At 31.3% G+C, this 24,755-nt stretch overlaps 3 protein-coding genes across 5 annotated transcripts; 2 read left to right on the top strand and 1 right to left on the bottom strand.

Moving 5' to 3' along the window:
- Positions 1-1,219: 1,219 nt before the first annotated feature.
- Positions 1,220-3,143, bottom strand: LOC108481671 (polygalacturonase-like). Its single transcript, XM_017784771.2, has 3 exons — positions 2,842-3,143; positions 1,536-2,051; positions 1,220-1,447 (listed from the first exon to the last, which is right to left on the bottom strand). Exons 1-3 carry the CDS (start codon positions 3,127-3,129, stop codon positions 1,220-1,222), a joined length of 1,032 nt encoding a protein of 343 aa, XP_017640260.1. The 5' UTR covers positions 3,130-3,143.
- A 6,864-nt stretch (positions 3,144-10,007) lies between these two features.
- Positions 10,008-10,781, top strand: LOC108466173 (VQ motif-containing protein 1-like). Its single transcript, XM_017766530.2, has one exon. It carries the CDS (start codon positions 10,239-10,241, stop codon positions 10,566-10,568), a length of 330 nt encoding a protein of 109 aa, XP_017622019.1. The 5' UTR covers positions 10,008-10,238; the 3' UTR covers positions 10,569-10,781.
- An 8,083-nt stretch (positions 10,782-18,864) lies between these two features.
- On the top strand, positions 18,865-23,913 carry LOC108482851 (E3 ubiquitin-protein ligase DA2L-like). Of its 3 annotated transcripts, none has more exons than XM_053031361.1 (9): positions 18,865-19,389; positions 19,763-20,179; positions 20,291-20,342; positions 20,421-20,466; positions 20,606-20,645; positions 20,753-20,894; positions 21,000-21,090; positions 22,429-22,492; positions 23,081-23,913. In XM_053031361.1, exons 2-9 carry the CDS (start codon positions 19,988-19,990, stop codon positions 23,699-23,701), a joined length of 1,248 nt encoding a protein of 415 aa, XP_052887321.1. In that variant the 5' UTR covers positions 18,865-19,389; positions 19,763-19,987; the 3' UTR covers positions 23,702-23,913. The 3 variants fall into 3 exon arrangements, with proteins under 3 accessions (XP_052887321.1, XP_017641425.1, XP_052887316.1); XM_017785936.2 differs by having other exon boundaries at positions 18,867-19,389; positions 19,896-20,179; positions 20,564-20,645; XM_053031356.1 differs by having other exon boundaries at positions 18,867-19,389; positions 20,564-20,645.
- Positions 23,914-24,755: the final 842 nt, after the last annotated feature.

Here is a 24,755-nt window from a genome sequence, read left to right as displayed (position 1 = left end):
TGTATGAGAATTCGAGTTAAAGATTGCTTTGAAAATATCATAGATTATGAAGAGATTAGCTTAAAGGTAGGCGTTAATGAAAATGAAAAAAATTAATAATATCTCATTTATTTTGTTATATCTTTTGAAATCTCTTTATGTTTTAAGATTAATATAAATAAGTTTGAGATTTTAATGGTGGCTGAAATAATGCCTTTAATAGAGATTTCGAGAGAAGTATTAACATTTTCTCTTATAGTCCAAGCAAGTGATAGCTCTGCTCGGAGTATTATTGTGCAGTTAAATTATTTTATCTATTTTACTCTTACCAAAAAAAGTAATGCCTTTAATACTCAAATTAGAATATACATAAAATATTAGAGAAGATTGTACCAAAATTGTAAATTGAATAAATGAAATTAATGGTTTACCATATTAACTAGATTGTTTCAAATATGATAATTCTAAAATTATTATGTATGCGTTTTATAATTTAATTTCTTTTAACTTTTTTTCGGTACAAAGAAAGAATAAATCAAAGTAATTTTATATTAAATTACATTGTATCAGGAAAATTATCATGTAGTACTTCAAGGATTTCATTCGGTAGTTATTTGAATATTTTTTTACCTAACGATCTTGAGATTCATCAGCTATTTTATTGCCTTCTCTGAACACGTGTTAATTGTATCGTCTAATTTTGCTGAAGTAGGTCCTTAATGGTGCAGACCATTATCAAGCAATCCTACTTTTTTCCAGTTACTTAAATTTCTATTTGTCTCAATAATCATTTCCTTCATGCAATTTGAAGCCCATCCAAAATACCCCACAGCTTCGTCATTGTCGCTGAGCAACACCCAATATTCATGGTCACATTCGACTCCACCTGCAACAACAATCTTAGAATTCTAACACATAGTACCATTTATATTCACCTTCATCCAACCATCCTCAGGCAGTTTCCACTTTATAAACTTACGTGGGTTTAGGGTCGGTATAATTTGCTTTAATTTTTGTTGAAATATATATATATATATAATTTTATTATATTAATAAATTCATAACAATCTATTTAATGATTAAAAAATCAACTAAAAACCAAATGATAATCACAAATAAACTTCTTTTATTATAAAAAAAAAGTTGGAACAAGAAAGGTAGATGCCATATTTACTAAAATTTTGCAGCAAAGAGTAGGACCAGAAATTAAATTTTGCATCAAAGATCGTAAAAAATCAAACTAAAAGCAAGGAGGAGGATATTGTCGTCCAAAGAATCGACCATTAACATATGAACAATAAGATTTCAAAGACTTTTTAGTTCCATGATGACCAAATTTGATGTCTGTCATCACTATGTTTTTGCATGGGAATTTTTTGCTACATTGCATGGAAACTGCAATCTCAGAACTCGAAGTTCCAAATATATTCCTATACGTAACATCTCGAATTTGAACATGAGAGGCTGTCTGAAAAAAAAACACAAAAAAAAGGTTAATTCATTCAATATTAATGAAATTTGGTACAATATATATATATATATATATATTTATTTACCTGTCGATTGCATGGAGGATGAGGGCAATATGTCTGGTCAATAATGATCGGGTTTCGAACATTGTACATAAAAATATCTTGAAATAAAAAATTTGAAGCAGTGATTGAAATGGGAGATTCCCATGATTTAATTCGAATACCATTGTCTGTTCCATTCAATGTACACTTTCTAACGGAGACGCCATTAACGTTCTTCTCATTTGTGTACTTGCCTAGGCTTCCGATACTAATACCGTGTCCGGGGCCACAGTAAACGTTGGAGATATCGATGTTGGAAGTATCGGAGAGGATGGCTATGCAGTCATCTCCGGTGCTTATTTTAGAATAGGAAATCCGAATGTTGGATGAACTCCCCATCTTGATTCCATCTGTGTTGGGGCTGTAATCTGGTGCTAATAATTCAACATTTGAAATATTTATATTGGTGCATCCAAAAAATGAGAAATGAGCATTCTTGCTGTGGATTGATCTTATGGATTTAATCCTTGAATTTGTCACAAAATCAAATTTGACAGACTGAAATAGAAATATATATTGTTAGATACAAAAAAAAAAACACTAACCCAAAAATAATTTAAGGGATTCATATCCATTGCGAATACTATCTAGACCTGTCCATAGGTCGGGTCACCCAGTTCAACTCAAATATCAGTCAAGAAAATGGGAGGGTTACCCAAATATATAGGCCAAAAAATAGGTTTGAGCTAAGAAAGGTCCATTTAGAAAACAAGCCGAACCTCAAACAAGATTTTTTAGCCCAAGCCCGATCTGACTCAAATGTATCGATACCCTTAACAAAGTATTGATACCTTTCACAAAAGTATCGATATCATGCCTGATATTGATACCATTTTAAAGTTCAATATTTTGAAAATTAAAGAATAATTACCTAAGCATTGATACCCTCCCCAAGGTATTGATAACTCGAAGTAAGTATGGATACATTCCTTATCTTAGGTCTGTTTTTCGAATCAAGTTAGGCCCAAACCTATTAAACAAACCCAAAATTTTGTTAAGGCACAAGCTATGGACACCTCTAATACCATCCAAGTATAACAAAAATATTTAAGTAATTTATTTCTAAAAGAGATTAAAAGTTTTCATTTTGGTTGAAATTATATTGTAGTATACTAAATGTATGATTACTTTGATAAAGCCATACAATTTAACAATTTTAAAAACAATTTTAAAAATATTATGGGGGAAATTTTTCAAAATTTTTGAATCAATACCAAAAAAAACAGTGAAAATAAGAAAATCAGCAAGAAAAAACCCCACAAATAAAAAAATTAAAGATTATACTTACAATTGGGAGAGTCTGGCAATTATTGTTCTTGTGACATTGATTGAAAGGCCAAGCAGATTGTCCTTGACCATCAAATGTTCCACCACCTTTCATTATCAAATTATCAACATATCGAAACCCTAACCATGTCTCAACATTCAAAAATGCTCCTCTTGGAGCCCTTAAATCTCCCTTCATAAAAAACATTGTAACTCCTCTACATGGACCTGCAAATTCAACTGATCCCAACATGTAAACTCCTTTAGGTATATAAACTATGGAAACTCCCTTCTGATCACAAGCGTCCATCCATGCTCGAAGAAAAGCCTAAAATGTGTAATGTTATATATAAATTAATTGAGAGAGATACAAATGATAAAAAAAAATGTACATTTCAGAAATAGAATATTGTTACCGTATTAATACCTTTCGATTGTCTGTTCGGCCATCGGCAATAGCACCGTAAGATTTTATGTTGAAAGTTCTTGCACCTTGAGCTACGGTAAAAGATACACAAAATAAAATTGAAAAGAAAATACATGGAAAAATATTTTTGTGAGCCATTGCCAGCAAAATTGCTGCCTGTGTTTAATGTGTTGGAAAATTTTTCATTACTTATAAGGGTTTTTTAAGTGATTTTGGCTGAAAATTTCAGTGATTTTCTTTCCAATTTTTATATGAGAAGTAAATTTTTATCTTAATTAATGGGATTGAAAACGTCTTTTTATGGTTACTTTTTTATACCTTATTTCTCATCATAATTTCCTTTTCTTTTTTTTTTTTGCTAATTCTTGGTGCAATATTAAGTTTATATATTTGTAAAAAATAATAGCCAAAGATTGTTTTATATAATTGTTATTATGATTGATAAGGTAACTTTGCATTCATAACATTTCTCAATGACTGATTGATTTTTTTGTCAATTGGTACAAATATTGCCTTAAATAACAATGTTTTTTTTTTTATTACCAAATGATTCATTCATTGTTGATTAATAATATACGCATGATTCTTTTCTGATTTTGAATTATTGCCACATGCATGAATCCAATAAAATACCTTAAAAACTTTAATTTAATTTTTCTACACACATTTCTTTTCATTTCATTTCTTTTCTGAAAAGACGAAAGATTGAAACAAACTAATTATACAATAATTTCTTGAGCAACATTGTCACTTGCCTTAGCATCGGAAGAGCTTATTAGCACCTTCTTTGGGATTTCCTTAAACACCTTCAAACCTTGTCTTGTATTAAAGACCATTTTAGCAATACAATCAGTAATTTTATTAATCTCCTTAGGAATGTGTTGTAGAACCCAAAGTTCTACATTCGTCAATAGTTGATGAATTTGCCTAATTAAGGTAGGGTTTGAAATCGTTGAGGAAGAGTCTTGTATGGCCTTGATCACCTCTATATTGTCCGTTTGAATCATCACTCCAGCATATCGCCTATCTTGGATGAGAGCCAACCCGTCAAGAAAACATTCACACAAGAATCTGTTGTATCCCATAATCCACTCCTCGTTCCCATGCCTTAATACACCCCCAGTTGCAATTTCTTGAGTCTACTTGAATTGCACCATCGGTACATAACTGGATCCATCAGTCTGGCATTGGGGTTGTTGACCTTGGTTCCTATTGACTAGGCAAGTCCCTCCTATGCAAGGAAGTGAACTGTTTTGCCCAAATGAACGAGATTCTAATTGTCTCACTTGCACTCTAAGAAACCCCCTGAAAGAGGAAAAAGTTTCAATTCTTCCATATTTGCCAGACAAGCAACCCAAACAAACTCGACCAATCCATCTCGCCAATAATTGATTTAGAAGGATTGTGTAGATTAGGCTCTATTCACTCATGAAGATTCCCATCAAATAAATGCCTACAATTCTCAACTAGAATGACATGCAACCAAATTACTTTAACATGCAAGATGTAAAATTTTGACCTAAACAAAAAAAAAATTTCATTTGTGTTTATGACAGTTGCATTAATAATGAATGTAAAAAAATAAAAATTAATAAGTTGAAAGTTAAAACTCAAGATATATATATATAACCTTTTTAGACTTCAACTTTTTTACCAAAATAAATTTCAAATATGTTATCAATACAATGTAGAATTAAAATTTATATAAATACTAAATATAAATACTAAATATAAAAATAATATTTTAATAAATTAATATATGTTGAATGTAGTAGTAAAATACGTAATACTCCCAACAAAAGAATTTAAATTTTGAACATATAGAACAACAATATTAATAGCCATAAATTCCTAAAAATTTAATCTCCTAAAATAGATATAAAAGATGCTTACCTGAAAAGATAATTTTAATAATTTATATTTTTAAATGGGAAAATGTGTTTTTTTTCAAATTCAATAGGCCAAACCAAATCTTAAACAGTTTTTTTTAATTTTACAAATAAGATTAGGATTAAAAGTTTACCAATTAATCTCTTTAATTGATAATTATATATATCTATATATATATATATATATATATATATATATATATATATATATATCTAAATGAAACACATTACATTGTTTTTAATTTTACTTGTAAAATAAAAAAAATTCTATTAGTGTATTAAATACTAGGCATTTATTTCATCCTCTAACTTTAAAAAGAAAATTATTTTAATCATCAATTTAATATTTTTGGCCCTTAAACTTGTACTATTTATTAAATCACCCCTAAGATGGATGTGAAAGTTAACTAATGTAAACAATCCAAAAGAGGTAAGGAGGGATCTTGGCCACATGGTTAAAATGATTATATTGCAATATTAGCCCCCTTAAAATTTACCAATTCAATTTAGCCTTATTATCATAGATTCTTTTGGTTGAACCCTCAACCAAATTATATTTTATCTTAGCCCCTCCAACCAAAATGGTTTTTTTTTTTTTTGCTTCATCCTTGTTATATATTATTATATGAATGTATGTAATAAAAATGATGGATGACCCATTCGAAAACCCAAAAAGTTAGAGGTTGTCGTTGTCCCAACAGCGGTCAACCTTGGCAATTATCAATTTTCTTCCTTTCCTTTTCCCTTACATGTAGAAAACCCATTAATGATTCAAGGAAATCTATTGTTTTTCCTTTAATTACAAGCTGAACTTCCCCCAAGAAATTTTTTTTTTTTTAAGAGCTTGAGTCATGGAATCAAATTTAAAAAATTAATCCAAATCAATTATCCTTTGACTGTAAATCGTTTTTAATCCCAGGAATAATTTTATTAAATAAAATCATTGAAATTATTCACTCTAGAATTGGGACCAACCATACCAAATACCATTGAAATTATCTAACCAATAAAAGGAGATTCTTTTGAAAAATTGAAGTCCAAATTAAATAAATATAAAATAACTCTTAAATTAAATTAAATAAACTTAATTATCTAAAAAATGTTTCAAATGAATGCGTATGTTTGTTTATCGGAGGTTTCCAAAAAATACTAAATATGTGCGTTCATTTGAAACTTTTTTAGATAATTACATTTATTTTTAAAATTAAGAGTTATTTTTTAATTACATGTACGATTTATTTATTTTATCATTTTCACATGTAATTATTTTATTGAGTTACTGGATAATAGATTACATCTCATTATTATTTTTATTAAATTTGTTAAAAAACAATTTAAAAAAAGAATAAAAGTTGATGGTCAAAAAGACACAAAATATAATTAGGATTATTTTAACAAAACATGTAATCGCTATAGGTAAAATTTATCACTAAACCTTTTTTTTATTATATGTGAACAACTCCATCTAAAGCTTTCCTTTATGAGAATATGCTTGAAAACTTATTAATATTTTAGCCTTAAATGATTAGTGTCCCGTAGAATTTGAGTAAAATCTTATATATAGAGAGAGAGAAGCCATATCCCATCTTCATTGGTTACTAAAAAATTTTCATGTTTTAGGTTTGACAGTTGAGTTGTTGATATACAAAGGTGAATTTCAAAGGGGTTGGCAGGGGTCCTGGTCCTCCCATAATGAAACATTGTTGTTTTAGTTCTTTAGAAAATTTTAAAATTTTAAATTAATAAAGATAAAATTGTACTTTGACTCATTAAAATTTGAAAATTTAATTTAATTCTATAAAAATTATAAAGACATAGAATATTAAAATTAAAATTTCATTTCAGCCCCTTAAATTTTTTTTCTGGCCTTGCCCTTGTTGACGTAAGCAAAATTAATTTAACAAAAATAAAAGAAGGGTGAATTGCATATTAATAATTAAGAAACAAAATATTGTGAATTGCATATTAAAAATTAATAAACAAAATATCTTGGTTTTTTAGTTAAAATTACATATTTTTAATTAAAATAATAAATTTTACAAGGAAATGCCAACAAATTTAAAACCTAATGATTGCCACTAGCTTGTTGGCAAATTATTCTTCAAGAGAACATGGAATAAATTTGTAATTTTATAAAAATTAAAGGGAAAATAAAAGATATGGTTAAAATTGGCTAAATTAGCCATATCTGTCATTTTTTTAAATGGGTCAAATAGACATTTTTTTAAGATTTAAAGAAATAGATCGATTTTAAAGAGAGTATGAAAAACGCATCCAGCTGTACGCGCTTTCTGTATAGTTGGTAGAAAAGCTCGTACAGCTGGGCAAGCTTTCTACACAGTTTTCAGAAGCGCTTGTTCAGTTGGATGAGCTCTTACTGGCATGTGAGGGAAAGCGCGTCCAACTGGACGTGATTTCTTTGGAATTTTTAGAAAACGCATCTAGTTAGAGGCGTTTTTCCTAACATGTCAACAAAAGTTCGTTCAGCTGAACACGTTTTTACACATTCTCTAAAAAATTGACTTATTTTCTTAAATATTAAAAAAACGACTTATTTAATCCGTTAAAAAACCATACATATATACACAATTTAAGCTTAAAAGCTAATTAGAGCCAAAAAAGACCTTTTCATATCCGAAGTTTTCTAACCCATGATGTCATAAGCAGCTTTCAAGATTTATAGTCAGACTGACATAATTTATTTATTATATTTCCATTTCCAATGTTGATCATACGAATAATATAGGTTAGGTTGTACAGCAATGTTGGATATTATTTTCTTTTCAAAGAAATCTTTATAATGGGTTGCAACCATCTCACACTTAATATATATATATATATTAAGATTCTTGACCCTTTATTTTCTAAAATTTTGAATTCTTAAGAATGAAAAACAAAAAGTAAAAGATTTTGACCATATATTCTTATACACATAAGTAGAATATCAACCACCATAATAATAATAATAATAATAATAATAATAATACACTCTTTCATGCATGTTAAATTTAGTGAATTACTTGATATTAAATTTAGAAATTTTGTTTAGTATTTTAAATGATTCAAATTATATATATTTTTAGAGAAACTAATCGAGTTAATGATGATATAATAATAATTACGTTTTCAAGACCTTAAAGAAGATGTATTTACATGCAACCTTGAATAAAATTTTTCAAAAGCTATATAATAATTGTGTTGGAATAATTTAGCCTTGATTAGTCTAATATAATTTTATCCTTCTTGTACCAAAAAAATAAAATAATAAACCAATAGCATGGATTTCTTCTCGATTTAGACAGTGAAAGACTTTATTTTTACTTTTACATTTGTCTTTAAATCTCGTAATTTCTTTACTGATAATAGTCAATCATAATCACAAAAAATAAAATTTGTCACCTCAAAATTAATCACGACAAAAAAATTACGAAGTTATTGAAGAAAAATCTAATTAGACCATCAACAATGATTAATCTTTTTTGCAATAGTTCATTTCAACCATATTTACGTGACGTGATCAACCATTACTGCGTCCAATTTCTTTCTTCCTTCATCAGCCACAGAATTGATGGTTAAATTATATGGGATTAATACATCATGTTTTAATTTCGCTTCAACAGTCAATTACGTGCATGAGTTTTTGTATCTTATGTTCAGGAATAAAGTAAGAAAATTTTTATGATAATCAAAATGTAATTTCACTATTTTAATAGTTTACATATTTATAATTTTTAAATGATTAAATCAAATTTTATTATTTTTAAGAGGCTAAAGTACAATTTTAAGGGAGACCAGGACCTCTGCCACTCCCTAGCTACGCTCCTACTTAAGTACTTGAGTTTAATTTCAATATTTAAATTGGTATTAAGACCAAATGACATCATGTGGCTTAAAGACATCTGTGCTCTAGTAAAAGAAATATAAGTACTTAATTGGGGTAAAAAATAGTTTAGGTACCAAATTAAATGATGAAGCCAAACTCAGGTACTGGAACAAAAAAAGCACAAGTATCTAATTGGAAAAAAAAGCACAAGGTACTAAATTATACATTGAAACCAATTTCAAGTACTAAATAATATATTAACCCAAATAGACTATATCATCGCACAATAACAATGGGCTAAAACAGGTCCACAATGGTTTGCATGTGGCCTTTGACTGACTTTTCGTATCCATACGTACGGTACATATACAATGCATATCAACGTGCAATTTCCTGTCATGTGCCGTTGAATTTTTATACCCATTATTAATAGCTCTAGGTCCCATTCTCTTTACATATTCCAAATTTAGTTTTTTTTAATTCCAATAATTCAATTTCTCTAATAATTGAAATCCAATAAATAAAATTATTCATCAGTCAGGAGTGAATTTAGAAATTTTTTAGGGTTGTAATTAAATTGTATATTTTACAATAGTAAAAGTATAATTTCATTATTTTATATATATATATTTATAATTTTAAAAGATTAAATTAAATTTTATCATTTTAGAAAGGTAAAATACAATTTTATCTTTATTAATTTAAATATTTTAAAATTTTAAATAAAAATACTCACTTTAAAAAATACTTAAACAGTATCGAAGAAATTTATAATCCCAAATTCAACATTTTTATTTATTGATTTGATTTTTATGCGTGTAAAATTATCACATGAGTAATTTGTTTAATTTTAAAATGCCATATAACCAATTTAACAGAACTCAATTGGACAAAAGACTAGACAGACTGAGTTCCTTGGGATTAAATTTCAAATACAATAAAGTATAAGGATTAGGAGCACAAATAGACCTTATTAATAAATACGTTTGACCCAATCAAAAATTTCTTTTTGTCTATTTTATATTTAATTTTTGGTCCTTCTAGACTGCTTTAGAGACATAGCGGTCAAATGGTCTCATCTCTCTTAATGTGCTTTAGCTTCGGAATCCTTTTAATAGCCATTGGATTTCAAGTTCGAACTACTACGTCCGTATAAGTTTCAGTTGCTTCTGAATATCACCTTCTATATATACCCCCAAAATCACACGGCGATCCAACACTACCCCTTTAAAGTAATCCTATATTTTCGTTTCCTGTTTAAACCCTTTTTATCATTTGATATGGAAAATGGTCGACAGCCAATGAAAGTCGTGATCATCAACACCAAGTACGTGAAGACGGATGCCACCAGCTTTAAGTCCGTCGTACAAGAGCTGACCGGCAGAGATTCGAAGGTTGCGACCAACTCGCCGAGGCCGAGAAGCCGGTTTTACGAGGAACAAGTGAAGAAGAAAGAACAGGCCGGGGTTCAGACAGCTGCAGGGGTCGGAAGTAGTACTTCTTCTAGACCGGGGGATTCGATTTTGATGAAAAATTTGTCGTTCAAGGAGTTGGAAAGGTTGTTAAAAGAGATGCCTCCGGGGGATGATTTATGGTGGAATATGGATTGATGTTGCACGAATTTTATAACCCATAGTTTTCAGGTAGGAGGGAAGGCTAAATTATTTTGATCTATAGCTAGAATGGCTGCTGCTGCTGCAGTGGTGTGTTTTTATACTAATAATTGCAGGGACAGCAGCAAGCCATTCTAATTATGGATTAATTTAGTTATTCCTTGTATTATTCATTCATTATTTTTTATGCTATATATATCCCAAGTATAATTCTATTTTCTTTCCTTTGAGCATATACTGTTAAACATAAACAAGTAGATGACATGAAGCGAGCCGCGAATCTATATAAAGTTTAGTAAAATTTTAATTAGTAATGATAAAAGTGTATTTTAATTTTAAAAATGATAAAATTTAATTAAATATTTAAAATTATAAAGATAAATATTATTAAAATAATAAAATTATATTTTTACTGTTATAAAATTATACAATTTAATTTCGATAGTACTTTGCCCATGCATGAAGCATGATAGTGATTAAGTGGGTGCATGGGCTAGTTTAAGCACTCGTGTTGCTTGTCTGAATGTACATAGCCTTCGCCTTTATTTCATACTTGTATAGCTCTGATATAGACAATAACCAGTCGTTTGGATTGTTGCCGTTTCTTGTTCATAGCCTCCCTTACAATGATTTTTCCTTACCACACCGTTTGGATTCTGAAGCCGGCGTCGGGAACCTCTTCCGACCAAGCCGCAGCTGGTCGTCAACCTCTCCCCTCCCCTGGTGCTCCCGTCTTTTTCCTCGTTCACCGGTCATTTTTCAGGCATGAAGAGGATCAAAACTGAAACTTTTTAGTGTTCGAATGTTCAGGAATGCTAGTATATAGACACTGAGTAAAGCATTTTGCGTATATATGGGCATTTGAGTTCAATAAATTGTCTTCTTTTATGGATTAATAAAACATTATGTTTTTAATTTTTTACAATTTGGTACATAGACCGTGTACAATTTTTTATTTTATAAATAGTTTTAAAAATTGTCATGCATTTTTAAAATACTTTTTTTTTCAATATTACACTATACTAACACGCCTGTCAGCCTCTAACATTGTTTATAGAACTAAAAACTTCACTAAATACTAAATATTATTCCTTACATTTTTATATAAAATTTATAAAAACTAATTTTTTGAACATTAATCTCCTTATAGGTAGGTTCTTATCATATCTGCTCTTTTTGATACAATGCTTAATGTCGAAACCATCCCTCGATTTTAAAAAAAAATTTAAATTTAAGAAAAAGGGGAAATCGACTTTTGAAAACAAATGCATGGAGTCGCCACCGATCCTTTTGTTTTGGTGTGATCGGATCACCTAAGAATTTGATTATTTTAATAAAACTATTTTGGTTTACTAAAACAACGATTCTGGTCTACGAAAATATGAGAAAACGGACTCGGGAGTCGGTTACGTATGAGGAAGGATTAGCACCCTCATTACGCCCAAAATTGGTACCAAATCGATTAAATACGGTCCTTATGTCTAAAATTAAAACATGTTTTTGAAATGTGGTTCTTGTTAATAACCTTTGGATAACCTGAGTTGATTACCAAAATCTTTTTGACGTCTGTAATTCGAAATTTACAAAAGGATGCCCAACTATTTGGTCTAACGAAAAACCGAAGCCCAGCACGATAGGGCACGATTCCTCGAATTTCCGAACATCGAACATTGCCTCACCTTAGCAAATATGAATGAAATTCCGAAGAGATGTTCGATTATTTTGGAGAAATAAAAAAGCGCAACTCAACACGATAGGGCTCGATTCTCGAATCGCCAAACATTGAACATCGTCTTCGTTTTTAAGAAAAAATTTTATAAACATGAGTGAAAATATAAAGGAATGTTCGATCGTTTTGAGCAAACGAGGAATCACAACCCAGCACGATAGGGCATGATTCTCGAAGTGTCAAACGCCAAATAATTTTTAGAAGATATGAATGAAATTTTGAAGTGATATTCGATTATTTCGAGCAAACGCGGAATTGCAACCCAACACGTTAGGGCACGATTCTGCGAATTGCCAAACATCGAATCCCGCCTTCGATTTGAAGAATTTTTGAATGAATGATTATAAAGCTAGTTTAAAACGTATTAATTCGATTTGAACTAAGGCGAAGTTAATCATAAAACTTGGGTTTTAGCATCACATTTCAAAAATCGAAAGGAAAACAATGAATGGGGTAATATGTACATGCGAGATACAATCAATTAACGAACTAAAATTTAAGTATATCTAACCTAAAACATATAATCCGATCACAAGCACGTATGAGATACTAATTGACATAACAATATCAAAACAACAATTATAATGACAATGCATCGCACGAAACAAAGTAAAACAATACACGAAAGTGTGCCATAATAATGTAAAAAAATATATATATATATGATATGCTCAATACAAGGCATACGAAATAAGATAATATTAAAGAAAATGTGGTACACAACTAGTTTGAAGTAATAATAAACACGCAATGTATAATACATGAATGGATAAAATAAGAAAATTAAAGATATATACTTGTTTGTTAAAATATATGAAGTGAGATGAATATTTTGATCGAGCAATATACCGAACATTAAAGAATATTGGTTTTACATTGACAATTTACACGTAATACGAAAATTTTAGATTATGTATGAGATAGAAAATATTAATAATATGTATAACAAAAATATAATTTTTAAAACATAATAGATTTGTAAGTCGTATATATATATATATATGTATATAAATAAACTTTGAAAGGGTTATTAATAAAAATACCATAGAAGTACACATAAGGAAAAATGTTTATTGAAATATATAGATGAAAACTAAATAAAAATAACAATAGATGAAAGTGAAAAAAAATATAGATATGTATATATATAGTAAAATAAAATTTTGAAAACAATAAATTATATACAAATAGGTTTAAAATATATCTATACGTATATGTATATAAAATGGTATAAATGATATACAAAATAATTATATATGTATGTATGTATATACGAATGAACAAAACTCCTAAGATACAAATAGCTTAATATAAATAATGCATGTAATAATAATATAATATTTGAAGCAAAGAATATTCATAAAAAGAATTTTAAAAATAGGTTGGTTGTATAATAAAACAAAACGAAAAATAATATATAAACAATGAGATTAACAATAAAATCAATAAAATAATTCAAGACAATGCTAAGATAATATGCCGAAGAATCAATGAAGAATAATTCATAAAAATACAAAAAAAACATAAGCTAAGAAACTTAATTGGAATAAAAACAATATCAGAGGGGTAAATTATAAATAAATCGGATTATTAAAATAGAATTTAGGACTAGAATAAAACGCGCTCAAACAAACGAGGATTCAAAACGAAAATGTCCCAAATCCTAGAGCTCAGTATTTAAACGCGGATTTATTTGAAACAAAACACAAATTACATGGGCAAATCTAAGAACATAGAAATGTGAATAGGACTTAATCAAATGTTAGCGCAAAAGGGGAAGGACCATTTGCGAAATAACCCTTAATAACCAAAACGCGCGGGTCTGATCGTACATGGGTCGGGTCATCGGGTTTCCGCTATCACACGGCGTCGTTTTTGAACCATCAAATTTGGTCAAAACGGCGCCGTTCCTCATCCGCTTAAATAGCTAAAATCAGCCGAAATCAACATGCACCTATTCTGCGATTTTCAAAACCCTAATCCCTTTTTAACCCCATCATTATGGCCGACCTTAACCTCTTCCCTTTGGCCGACTCTTGGGTTTCACCGGCGATTAAAACGCCTCCACCACCGACGCGATTATAATCGGATCCCCAAGGATCTGATGAGCCTTTGACCGGAGAGGCAACGGTGGAATAAATCGACACCGAATCAGTAAGAAAATCCTCTCCCCTCCCCTTTTGTTTTTTTGAATATATATATATATGTGTGTGTATTATACTCAAGACCAGACTTGCAAAGGAAATGAAAGAAGCAGACAGAAGGAAACACCTTGATTCTTTGTATTTTCTCTCGATATCTGAATATGTGTTCGTAACCTTTACATAGACTAAGAACTATGGCTTTATAGCCGAAGGAAAAAAGAAAAAAGGAAAATAAATTAAAAATCCCATTTTCATTTGCTGTTATGCTATTTTGTTCGTGTTTACTGCTGTGTGGATTGTTCTTCTTGCAGGTAGAGTACGGGCGTGCGCTGGGCCTTGGCGTGAGGCGTACGGGGCTCTGTAGGCGTGGTTGCTGGAGACTGGAGCGTACGGAGGCGCTGAGGCTTGGCTGGTTGTGGCGCATGGGAAAGAACCCTAGGGTTCTAAAATTTCTGGGCCATTTGGGCCAATGTGATTTTGGGTCTCGGGTTAATTTGAGGATTGGGTATTGGTTGTGTAATTGGACTTTAAACATTTAATGGACTGTTATAATTTTATTTATTTTTATTTTTGGTTTGTTTTTTGTTTTTATATGGGTCGGGCAAATTTGGCCTACTACACTTAAAATTATTTATAGTCATTTTCCAACCCTTAAATAGGAGGATAATACGTGTAATACACCTTACCAGACTTGATAATTGGATTCGAGTATGGTATGCCACAACTTAAAATCATACGATTTTAGTAAAAGTATTTGAAATTTATAAAAACTTAAGATACTGGCGTAATCCTCAATACGACAAGGACAAAACAATCAATTTAATTATACACCAAGAAAAGTATTTTAGACAAAACATTTAGCGAAAGCCTTATAAAAGTCAATAGAGTTATTCTCTTTACAAAAGTTTCAAGTGCATCGTTGGCAGTTAACTATCATTCAAAACAAGTTGGCGTACATGCCTAAAATATTATCTCACAAACCATAGCTCATTGGATCAAACACACACACACATGTGTATATATATATACTGTTGGGGTTTACAAAAGATTTCATAAAACAAAGTTTAACAAAAACTGTAAGAGGTAATTCAAAACGTTTACACACGTTACCTTGCCCACGACATGCATGATACAAAAATTAACAAAAGGCTCACAATCAACAATGCTCTAATGTAATCCCTTCAAAATTCTCTTCCTTCAATCAACACTCCTGAGAAGGAAAATGTATAATAGAGTAAGTTCAAACAAATTTAATGAATTCCAATGAAAAAGAAAGCACATATAAATCATATATAACTAATGCATGAGATGATATCAAACCTTTCAGAAGGGTTTAAATCATAATATGACCACTGGCGTTCACAGTATATAGACAGACTCGATATATCCACTTAGTACAACATAGGGCCGGTCATTATCCGCCAGCTTAACCATAACAAATACTCAACTCATCCTTATGTTAGCCTTGTACCCAAAATTCAGATTTAGAAGCATATCAGCTAGTCATATTCATATATATATACCCCCTTAACTCCTTATGTCATTTATGATCAGCCAAATATGTTTTCTCATAATCTGTCAGTCCGATTTGCAATATTGTTGCCCTACCAGAGGCATCACAAACATAACCCCCTTCTCCAACATCTCAATTCACATATCACATATCGATGGTACTGGCTCGTGTAGTAATGAGGGTAGTTACTTTGTAACGTAGACAGACCATACTCATTTTGATGACGTTGGATAACTACCAACAATACAAACATTAATTATAAGTTATTGAGAGAGATTACTTACCTTACACAATATATACAACAATGGAATATATAGCTCATAAAAGTAAGAAGGAACTCACCAAAAAATCTAGCACAATGATCTACTTAGCAAGTTCTTTGCCCTTATTGTTGGGACTTCGTTAGCTTCTTGAGCTAAAAGAAAGATAAATATCCCTATCAAACCATTAAACTATCAGAATTTAACATGTATGTAAGGATCAATATCAAACAACCTAGAATTAGGAAATTTCCTTCCTCACGAACAATTTTAAGGTCTATGCATGCAATACTATAAACACATGAACCTCTTCGATAAAAACCTAAAGGTTTACTATAAATTACCAGTAAGTTGGTGCAAATGTAAGTGCTCACTAAACACTGAGAACCCTCTTCGCTGAAGCTTTCTACACTAAGGTTTTTTAGAAACTTATAGAATAATTCTGGAAAGAAGAAGACGTAAAGGTGACTCATGATAGCTAACAATATCCTTATATACTCATGCAAAAAAGACAAGGTTTAGTGGGAAATTTAGATAATCCCACTAACACCCTTGATTCTCGTGATTAAACACACTTAACAAGTTTTAAGTCTAATCATCTATAGTATTCTAGTTCAGTTTTAACTAGGTCTCAACTAAACCTCAACATGATTAACTAAGTCATCATAATATGCGCTAATATAGAAATAAATCGATTAAAACCGCGAACTTAATGAGTTCACCCAAAACATCTGGGGTGGGCGGATACTTGACAGAAGAGTTCGCTAAACCCCAGAGTTCGCCAAAACTTGGAGTTCGCCAAACGGCGAATCTCATAGAGTGCGTCACTCAGTCAAAACAAATACTTTACTTACTCAGTTCTACTCGGCTTAACCAACTTATATGCTAAACAGTAACTTGATATCGAGTCTTTGCCGCACGGGTTGTTATAATGCGCTTTAATACATTCAAACCTATGTCCTCCTGTACTGAAAATAATGCCGATGAAAATCAAGCTAAGACTCTATTGACTGTAAAAATAAATTTAAATCAACACATGATGTAATTTAAATATAAATCATCATAATTTTTAAAAATTTAATTTTACCAATTCAATTAAACTCTCATTTATTTTTATTTTACAATTTTTTATCTAAATGGTGGGGTGTAATAGTCTAAATTTCTTTAAAATGTTTTATCTTACCTTTTGTGAATAGTTTTGATAAAATTTTATATAAAACATTAAAAATTATGATATATCAGTTGGTTTCAGAATCAGATATATCATATATTTTCAAGTTTGTGGCCGATACATTTATAATTAAATGCTTCCATTTAATTGGGGCGAAGCAAAAAACAGCCTATGGTGCTGTGGCACCCCTCATTGGGTTTGATTCTTTCTTTGTTTTGTTTAATGAGTTGGGAATTGTTGGGTTTTATTCTACAAAATCTGATTGATTCTTTTAGGTGTGCATACCTATTTTGATGTCTGGTCAATAGCAAACCACATCACAATGTCATACTAATGCAAATCATGGGCCACCCAGAATTTTTCTATTTAAAAGTTGATTATTATACTTTATATTAATGCAATTCACATCACAATATCATACTAATGTTGAAAGCGAGCACAATATTGTCAAATTAAAATAGCAAAATTAGAATAAACTTAAATATTATTATGATATTGTAATGTGAGACAGGAAGAAAGCTAAACACATTGCAATAATGATAAACATTCATCTAAATAGGCTCTTAGTCAATATTTGGGTAATGGGTTTAGTACCTGCATAATGGGCTATGGGTTTGTGTTGATATTTGAGTAATGGCCTTAGGGCATTTTTATCATAATGAGGTAATGAATTTAGGATAAATATTATAAAAATATAATTTCATATGAAGATTTCAATGCAATAAAAATAATGGTTACATGGTGGTCTAGAGGCCGAAAAAGATAATAATACCCCTCAAGAGAAACGAGCCGTCAAAGGCTCGTACATGAGTTATAACAAGCTTAGCACAAGCCCCATCATGGGGGAGACCATAAATATCATAAGCCAATTAAAAAAAGTGAGGGGGGGAAGGCAGGAACAATGAAGGCAATGAGTGGCATCAGAATGGTGTAGGTGGAGAGACAAGGGGAAAGAGACAGTATCAATGGTAGGAGGAGGAAAAAATGATAGGGAAAGGGAAGAGAGTGAGAGAAAAAAAGGGAGGAGAAAGGAAGGAGGGGAGTAGCCACTAGCCAACTGCCAGCTCGAAGGTTGGTGTCGCCATCAACAAGGCAGAGGAAGAAGGAAAGGGGAGCGGCTAAGGGTTTTGGCATGAGAAGGAAAATGAAAAAGAGAGGCAATAAACCTAATTTTACCCAAACTCATTTTTTAGATAAAATATTTTATTCAAGGCCCTAAACCATTCCAAAATTTGAGAAACTTTTAGGTTTGGACAAATAACTTAATCATTGAATAATACTATTTATAATCCTTAAACTCCTTAAAAGGAAGGGATAATATTAAGGAGTTTAAAATCCGATAAAGGGTTGAAATGGTTAATTTGTATGATTCCATTAAATATATCATTAAAGTATCATAAAAAAATAAAAAAATAATTTAACTGATGGTTCGATGAATTTTTTTCCTGATTCAATTAATCTATACTAATTTATGAGTCAACTAATATGATGTGTCTGTCTAAATCGAACCCACCAATTCACGATTCAACTTGTCTATCTCAAACATCTATAGATAATATATGTAATGAAATAGAGGACCGGACCTCTCCCGCAAGAAAAGAATACTTGGCGAAGTATAAGGATATATGAACAAGATTGATTCTTTTTCTTGTTTATTACTCCGCCCCCTTTCCTCTTAATCCCTTTCTTCCCATACTACTCTTCTTCTCTGTTTCTTTTAATTAATTATTTTTCATCGTTTTGCATTATCTTCTAAATTTAATTTCACCTCTTTTAAACAATTAATTAATATTTTAATTATTTATAAATGTAGTTTATTTAAAACATTTTATTGTTAAAAAGAAATTATTATGAAAAAGACCACTAAGAATATATAGAGAAAAATTCCTGATTTAATTTTTCATTAGCATTGCAGAGTCTCTCGTTATTCTCTCTTCCTTTCCTTTTTCTTATTTTTAGTCTCTAATTTCTATTCATGGACTCCATTTTCAGGATTTGAAGGTCAGTTTCGCTCATCTCTCGATTAATTTAGTGAAGTTTGTCTCTTTTTTTCTTCGATATTTTTTTTTGTTTGCTTTGTACAATTTTTTTTTTTTGTTATTGAAATTATCTGTCTCTCGAAATGGGTTTATTTTGAAGTTTTAGTCTTATTATTATTGTTGTTATTTTGGGGAGTATGTCAGTGTTTCTGAAATGAATACGCTGTGGCTAATTCATTTTGTGAGAACTGAACTTGTTAAGTTAATTTCTTTTAGTAATCCAATAACTAGGGTTCTCTCCCTTAGTGAATTCACATTTTGGAATCATTTTGTTTTAGAAATTATTAATTTGTTTCTATGTTTAATTTTTAAGCATTATTTAGCTGCATTTGCAGGATCCTTTGTGGCATAATATTAAGCAGTGAACTATTATCAATTTTGATTATTTGTTCATAAAGTGTTTGATATTTTGAGCGTACCAAATAATCAAAACAAAAATGTGCTGTTATTTGGTTGGCTTTGATTCAGGAGAACTTTAAGAGTAAATCTAATAATAATAAGTAAAAGGAGAACAAGGGAAGAGAACAATTTTTGGAACACGAGTTATATATATATTATTGATGGGCAATAAATTGGGAAGGAAGAGGCAAGTGGTGGACGAGAGGTATACACGGCCGCAAGGGTTGGATATCGATATAGATGTAGATATTAAGAAGCTGAGAAAGCTGATTCTTGATTCAAAGCTCGCTCCGTGTTATCCCGGGGATGAAGAGTGTTGTTCTGATCTTGAAGAATGCCCAATTTGCTTTTTGGTATGCATTTATGTCATTGGCTTTCTGTTCCTCTCATATCATAAATTTTATAATCTTTCATCCTTTTGCTTTATTAGTGACTGCATATGATTTTTTTTCCATTCATTGCAGTATTATCCGAGTCTCAACAGATCAAGATGTTGCAGGAAAAGTATTTGTACAGGTAAACCATCGGTGATTTTTCTGATCGATACTTAGTGATACTGCTGATTGAAATTTTGACACATTTTGTTTGAACCAGAATGTTTTCTGCAGATGAAGAATCCTAATTCAGCTCGTCCTACACAGTATCCTTCACATTAATGACATTGACTACAAAACATTTCAATTTGATTAGTTGTCTATGTACTTGTATACCGATGTTTGCGTTCTTTGACTTTTGAGGTGTCCATTCTGCAAAACCCCAAACTATGCTGTGGAGTATAGAGGTGTGAAAACAAAAGAAGAAAAAGGCATGGAGCAAATTGTAAGACCACCTTCTCTCTCCCAAACAAACAAAGAAAGGTGTAAAATCCTCCTATGGTTTTCATTAGATAGAAAATGGATTTATTATTTTTTGTTTGAATTGAGCAGGAAGAACAACGTGTATTAGAAGCACAACTTAGAATGAGGCAGCAGGAACTTCAGGATGAAGAAGAAAGAATGCAGAAAAGACGAGAATCGAGTACTTCAACTGGTGTTGCACCAGGAGAAGTTCAAAACAGTTCGGTTGCAGGTATCGTTATATTGTGGTTCTGTTTTCCACTTATATTGATTCTTCATTCCTTCTAGCATTGTACTATCTTGGATTTTTTCCCTTTATTTTTCTTCTTATTTGCAGCTCGTTCATCTGGTGCGGAGGAAGTAGTTTCTTTTCAAGATTCACAACCTGCCTTGATGATTAAACAACCTTCAAATCCTAGGTCAAACAGGTAGTTAGAGTATTTTTATAGCTTTCCTTCCTTACATAGAATTCACTGTTCATGCTTATGAAAAAGGGGGGGGGGGGCATAGAGTATAGTTGTTAATTCATGTCCGCATTAGTTTATTTACTTTATAATCAAATTATGGAACTCGTGTAGAAAGATTGTTCTTAGTGTTTCTCTTTCAAGTTTTATTGAGGCGAGAGTATAATGTATGTTTTTGCTTAGATTTCTTCAAAGAGTAAAATTGTACTCCTTACTCAGCTATTACTGTTTTTCTTTCTGGAGTTGCAAGGCCATGGTAAAAAAAGAGCTGAAGGAGCTAATCTGAAAGTGGATTTGGAGGTCAAATCTTTAGTGTTGAAATGAGACATATGTTTCAACTTTCAATGATTTCTAGTAGATTCCAGTCCTTCACCAATCCTGTCTCTTGTTTAAAACATGGTTTAGGTCAAATGAAAAATATCCGCACCATTCACCAGTGGTTTTGAGATCAAATTATTACATTATATGCATGGCATACAAGGAAAGAAGAGAGTATGAATGAGTGTTTAAAGGATGAGGGTTAGACCTGTTGGGAACAGATTAAATGACCTTTTGACAGATAAAGAGGAGTCCTAGAATTGCCTTCATGTGAACTTGTGATTGATAATAATGGAAGATATTATTGTCATGAGAAGAATTTCAAAGAGGATATGGGTGAAAACTATAAAAGAAATTAATTTTACTTAGATTACTGAGTGAGGATCTCGTCCATATTAGAGTACTAACTCTATGTGCTGAGAAAAATATGACGTATTTATTTTTTCTGTTGTACCTATTTCTTTTGTGGGGAGGAAATCTGCTCATCTATCTTAGACAGTGCAAAGTAGTCAATGGATGCACTGAACTTTGTTACTCGAACCTGGTGCAAAGAAGTAAATCCATCTTAGTTGGTAACTGAAAGTTCTATTATCTACAAAAATAATTACTGTACATAGCAGTAAATCTCTTCATTTGTTTTTTGAATGCACCGAAATTTTCTGTTGGTGTAAAAAGAATGAAGCCAACAATTCATATTTTCGTAGTTTCAAAGTTTGTTATTACAATCTTGGTTTCTATGAAAGGTTTGTGGCAAAAAGTGAAAGGTATTAAGAACTGATATGATGCTGGGTACATTCCATTGTGGCAAACTTGTCTTATTTGCTTTTGAACAAAAACGATAAGACATTATGTTGTTTAACAATGCACAAGTACCACACACTCTCTCTCGGGCCTAAAAAAGTTTGTTCTTTGTTGAACTTATGTTCCGGGAAGAATCTGATTGAATCTTTTATGACTATCTTGTGTCAAATCCTAAAATTTCAGGGATGAGTTTGACATAGATCTTGAGGACATAATGGTCACGGAAGCAATTTGGCAGTCAATTCAGGTATATTTTTTGAACTTGGTAAGTTATATGTATGAAACTAATTGCAGAATTCAAGCATTTAGCGGCTGTAAGAAAACCCATACTTGTTAGTTTAAACAAAGTGTGCATTTGTGTATTGCTTTTCTTTCATGGAAAGTTACTTTTAGTTGTTAAAGGAAGAGGAGGTTGAAAGATTGCATTGAAAATGTGCTTTTATATATTGCCTTCTTTGAATTTCTGTTCCGTCTTTGTTCTTCAGTATTTTTATTTTGCAGTTCTAAATAAGTTACAAATCTCTGTCATCCATAATATATTGTCTGTATTTATTAAGTTAGGCACTGATTTCAGTTTAAGACAATGGTAGAACTTTGTTATTTTGATAGCACCTAAGTGTCTATGGTACTAGCATGCATTCAATGGTGAGAAATTCATGTGAATTTGAGTTAACGGGAAAAGAAAAGTGAAAAAAGCTTGTAATAACTCATAAAAATGTTTAATCTTGTTTTTTGTATAGCATGTCCATTTTACCGGACCATATTACAGACTTGATTTCATTTTCATAAATTTGGTCCCATCTGACTGTTGATTCTTTGAACCGAACTGGTATAGGAGAACTGTGGACACAGAAATTCTAGCTGCAGAGATGCTGCTTCTTTAGTCCAACATGTTTCAGGATATCGTTATATCTCTCCTGCTATGACAACAGTGGCTGGTTCATCATCATCTGCTTCTGCTGGTCATGTTTGTGCGGTAGCTGGCCTAACTGAGTGGCAGCAGATGACTGGAGAATCTTCTCCCAATTATAATGTAAATTTGCCAGCATTCCATATGCTTCCCAGCAGCAGCAGGTTTTGTTGTAATAGGTTGGACCAAGTTGCTGAGAACTATCCTTCTGCACAAAGTCCGGTTGACATGTCAGCCGATGGTGGGATGACACCAGCAAGAGATGAAGGGGAATGGGGCGTAGATCTTGGACCAGAAGTAGCCAAAGCAGGGACTAGCTATGCAAGCTCTGATGTTCCGGCAGATGCTTCTGGGATCTCTATGATACCACCACAAGAAGATGAAATAAGGGACGGTTTTTATAATGTCTCTGAATCCATTGTTCCCGAAAGTTATGAGGAGCAGATGATGCTGGCTATGGCTCTATCTCTGGCTGAAGGCAGAACTATGAGAAGCAGCGCTGGACCACGGTCAAGCTATGAGCGATCATCTTTCTCAAACAGATGATGCTGGCCATGGTGCTACCCAAGTCTCGAACTGGGACAAATTGTACTTTTAGCTCCTCAACAACCCAGTTTAAAGGCCAATGTATCGATGATCCTTTCTTGTCTTCACACAATTCACTCCATACATATAGATGTCAGGAAAAAGTAAACAGATCATTGTAGCAAATGAATGATTGTTTGTTTATCCAATTCATAATGTTTTGGATTTCTTTTCTTCTTCTTCTTTTTTTTTTTTTTTTAAGCATGTTCATATCCTAGAAACATAATCATATTATGAATCTATTTTTACCAATTTGATTGAAAATGGGCTTGATGGCCCAGTTTTCGAAGACAAAAAATATTTAAATGACTTTATATTAGTTGTTGATACAAGAATAGATAGATGGTAGAGATGAGTGGTTCACTCTGTTTAGGACAGGGTGGAGAGTTGCCAATAGAGCAGTCGGAGTAATAGGAAGGAAGGAGGGAAGGCGAAGATGTGGCTTGAGGTAGACGGAGAAGAGAGGAGGCGTAGGTAGCTTGGTCTCAGGCTATATTCCCCATTTATATGAAATAAAAAGATTAATTAGCAAAATAGATGGGGTTGTAGATTAATTAGTGAAATGGTTAAAAGTAGGCACCTTCAGGGGCCATCTTCTATGTATATCTCTTGAGCTCAAACGAAAAAAGGGCAAATATCATAAATAGTCCCCATATCTTATCAAACTTTCATAATAATTAATTCTAGTTAGTTTCAACTTTTTTTTTTTCAGTTTAAAATACAATATTAATAGGTTTCAAGCCAACAATTTGGTGAGAACAAGTAAATATGTCATTTATTTTATTAATTTATTCTTTTCTAAAAGAATTTATATTGAAAATTTGATAATTTGTGAGGGACTATTTGTGATATTATTTCACTTTTAGTCTAAAGCATAGAAACTCTTACTCTCAACTAAAAGAAGGAATAATATCATAAATGGTCCATTATAATTTTTCATTTGAGCCTAAAATATAGATATATAGAAGACAGCACCTAGAGGTGCCTACTTCAACTATTTCACTAATTAATCTAC

This window comes from Gossypium arboreum, chromosome 1, assembly GCF_025698485.1.
Source record: "Gossypium arboreum isolate Shixiya-1 chromosome 1, ASM2569848v2, whole genome shotgun sequence".
In the NCBI taxonomy this organism is placed as follows: domain Eukaryota; kingdom Viridiplantae; phylum Streptophyta; class Magnoliopsida; order Malvales; family Malvaceae; genus Gossypium; species Gossypium arboreum.
The sequence above is the reverse complement of the archived record's forward strand: the minus strand, read 5'-3'. Positions and strand labels throughout refer to the sequence as shown.

Bases quoted from the DNA above. Each gene is read 5' to 3' on its own strand.
- LOC108482851 (XM_017785936.2), top strand. From the start codon at position 19,988: ATGGGCAATAAATTGGGAAGGAAGAGGCAAGTGGTGGACGAGAGGTAT. The intron at 20,646-20,752 runs GTAAGACCACCT...TGAATTGAGCAG, and splicing joins AAAAAGGCATGGAGCAAATT to GAAGAACAACGTGTATTAGA. The intron at 20,895-20,999 runs GTATCGTTATAT...TCTTATTTGCAG, and splicing joins TCAAAACAGTTCGGTTGCAG to CTCGTTCATCTGGTGCGGAG.
- LOC108466173 (XM_017766530.2), top strand. From the start codon at position 10,239: ATGGAAAATGGTCGACAGCCAATGAAAGTCGTGATCATCAACACCAAG.
- LOC108481671 (XM_017784771.2), bottom strand. From the start codon at position 3,129: ATGGACGCTTGTGATCAGAAGGGAGTTTCCATAGTTTATATACCTAAA. The intron at 2,052-2,841 runs GTAAGTATAATC...TTTCTATTTCAG, and splicing joins ATTGCCAGACTCTCCCAATT to TCTGTCAAATTTGATTTTGT. The intron at 1,448-1,535 runs GTAAATAAATAT...TTTTTTTTTCAG, and splicing joins ATCCTCCATGCAATCGACAG to ACAGCCTCTCATGTTCAAAT.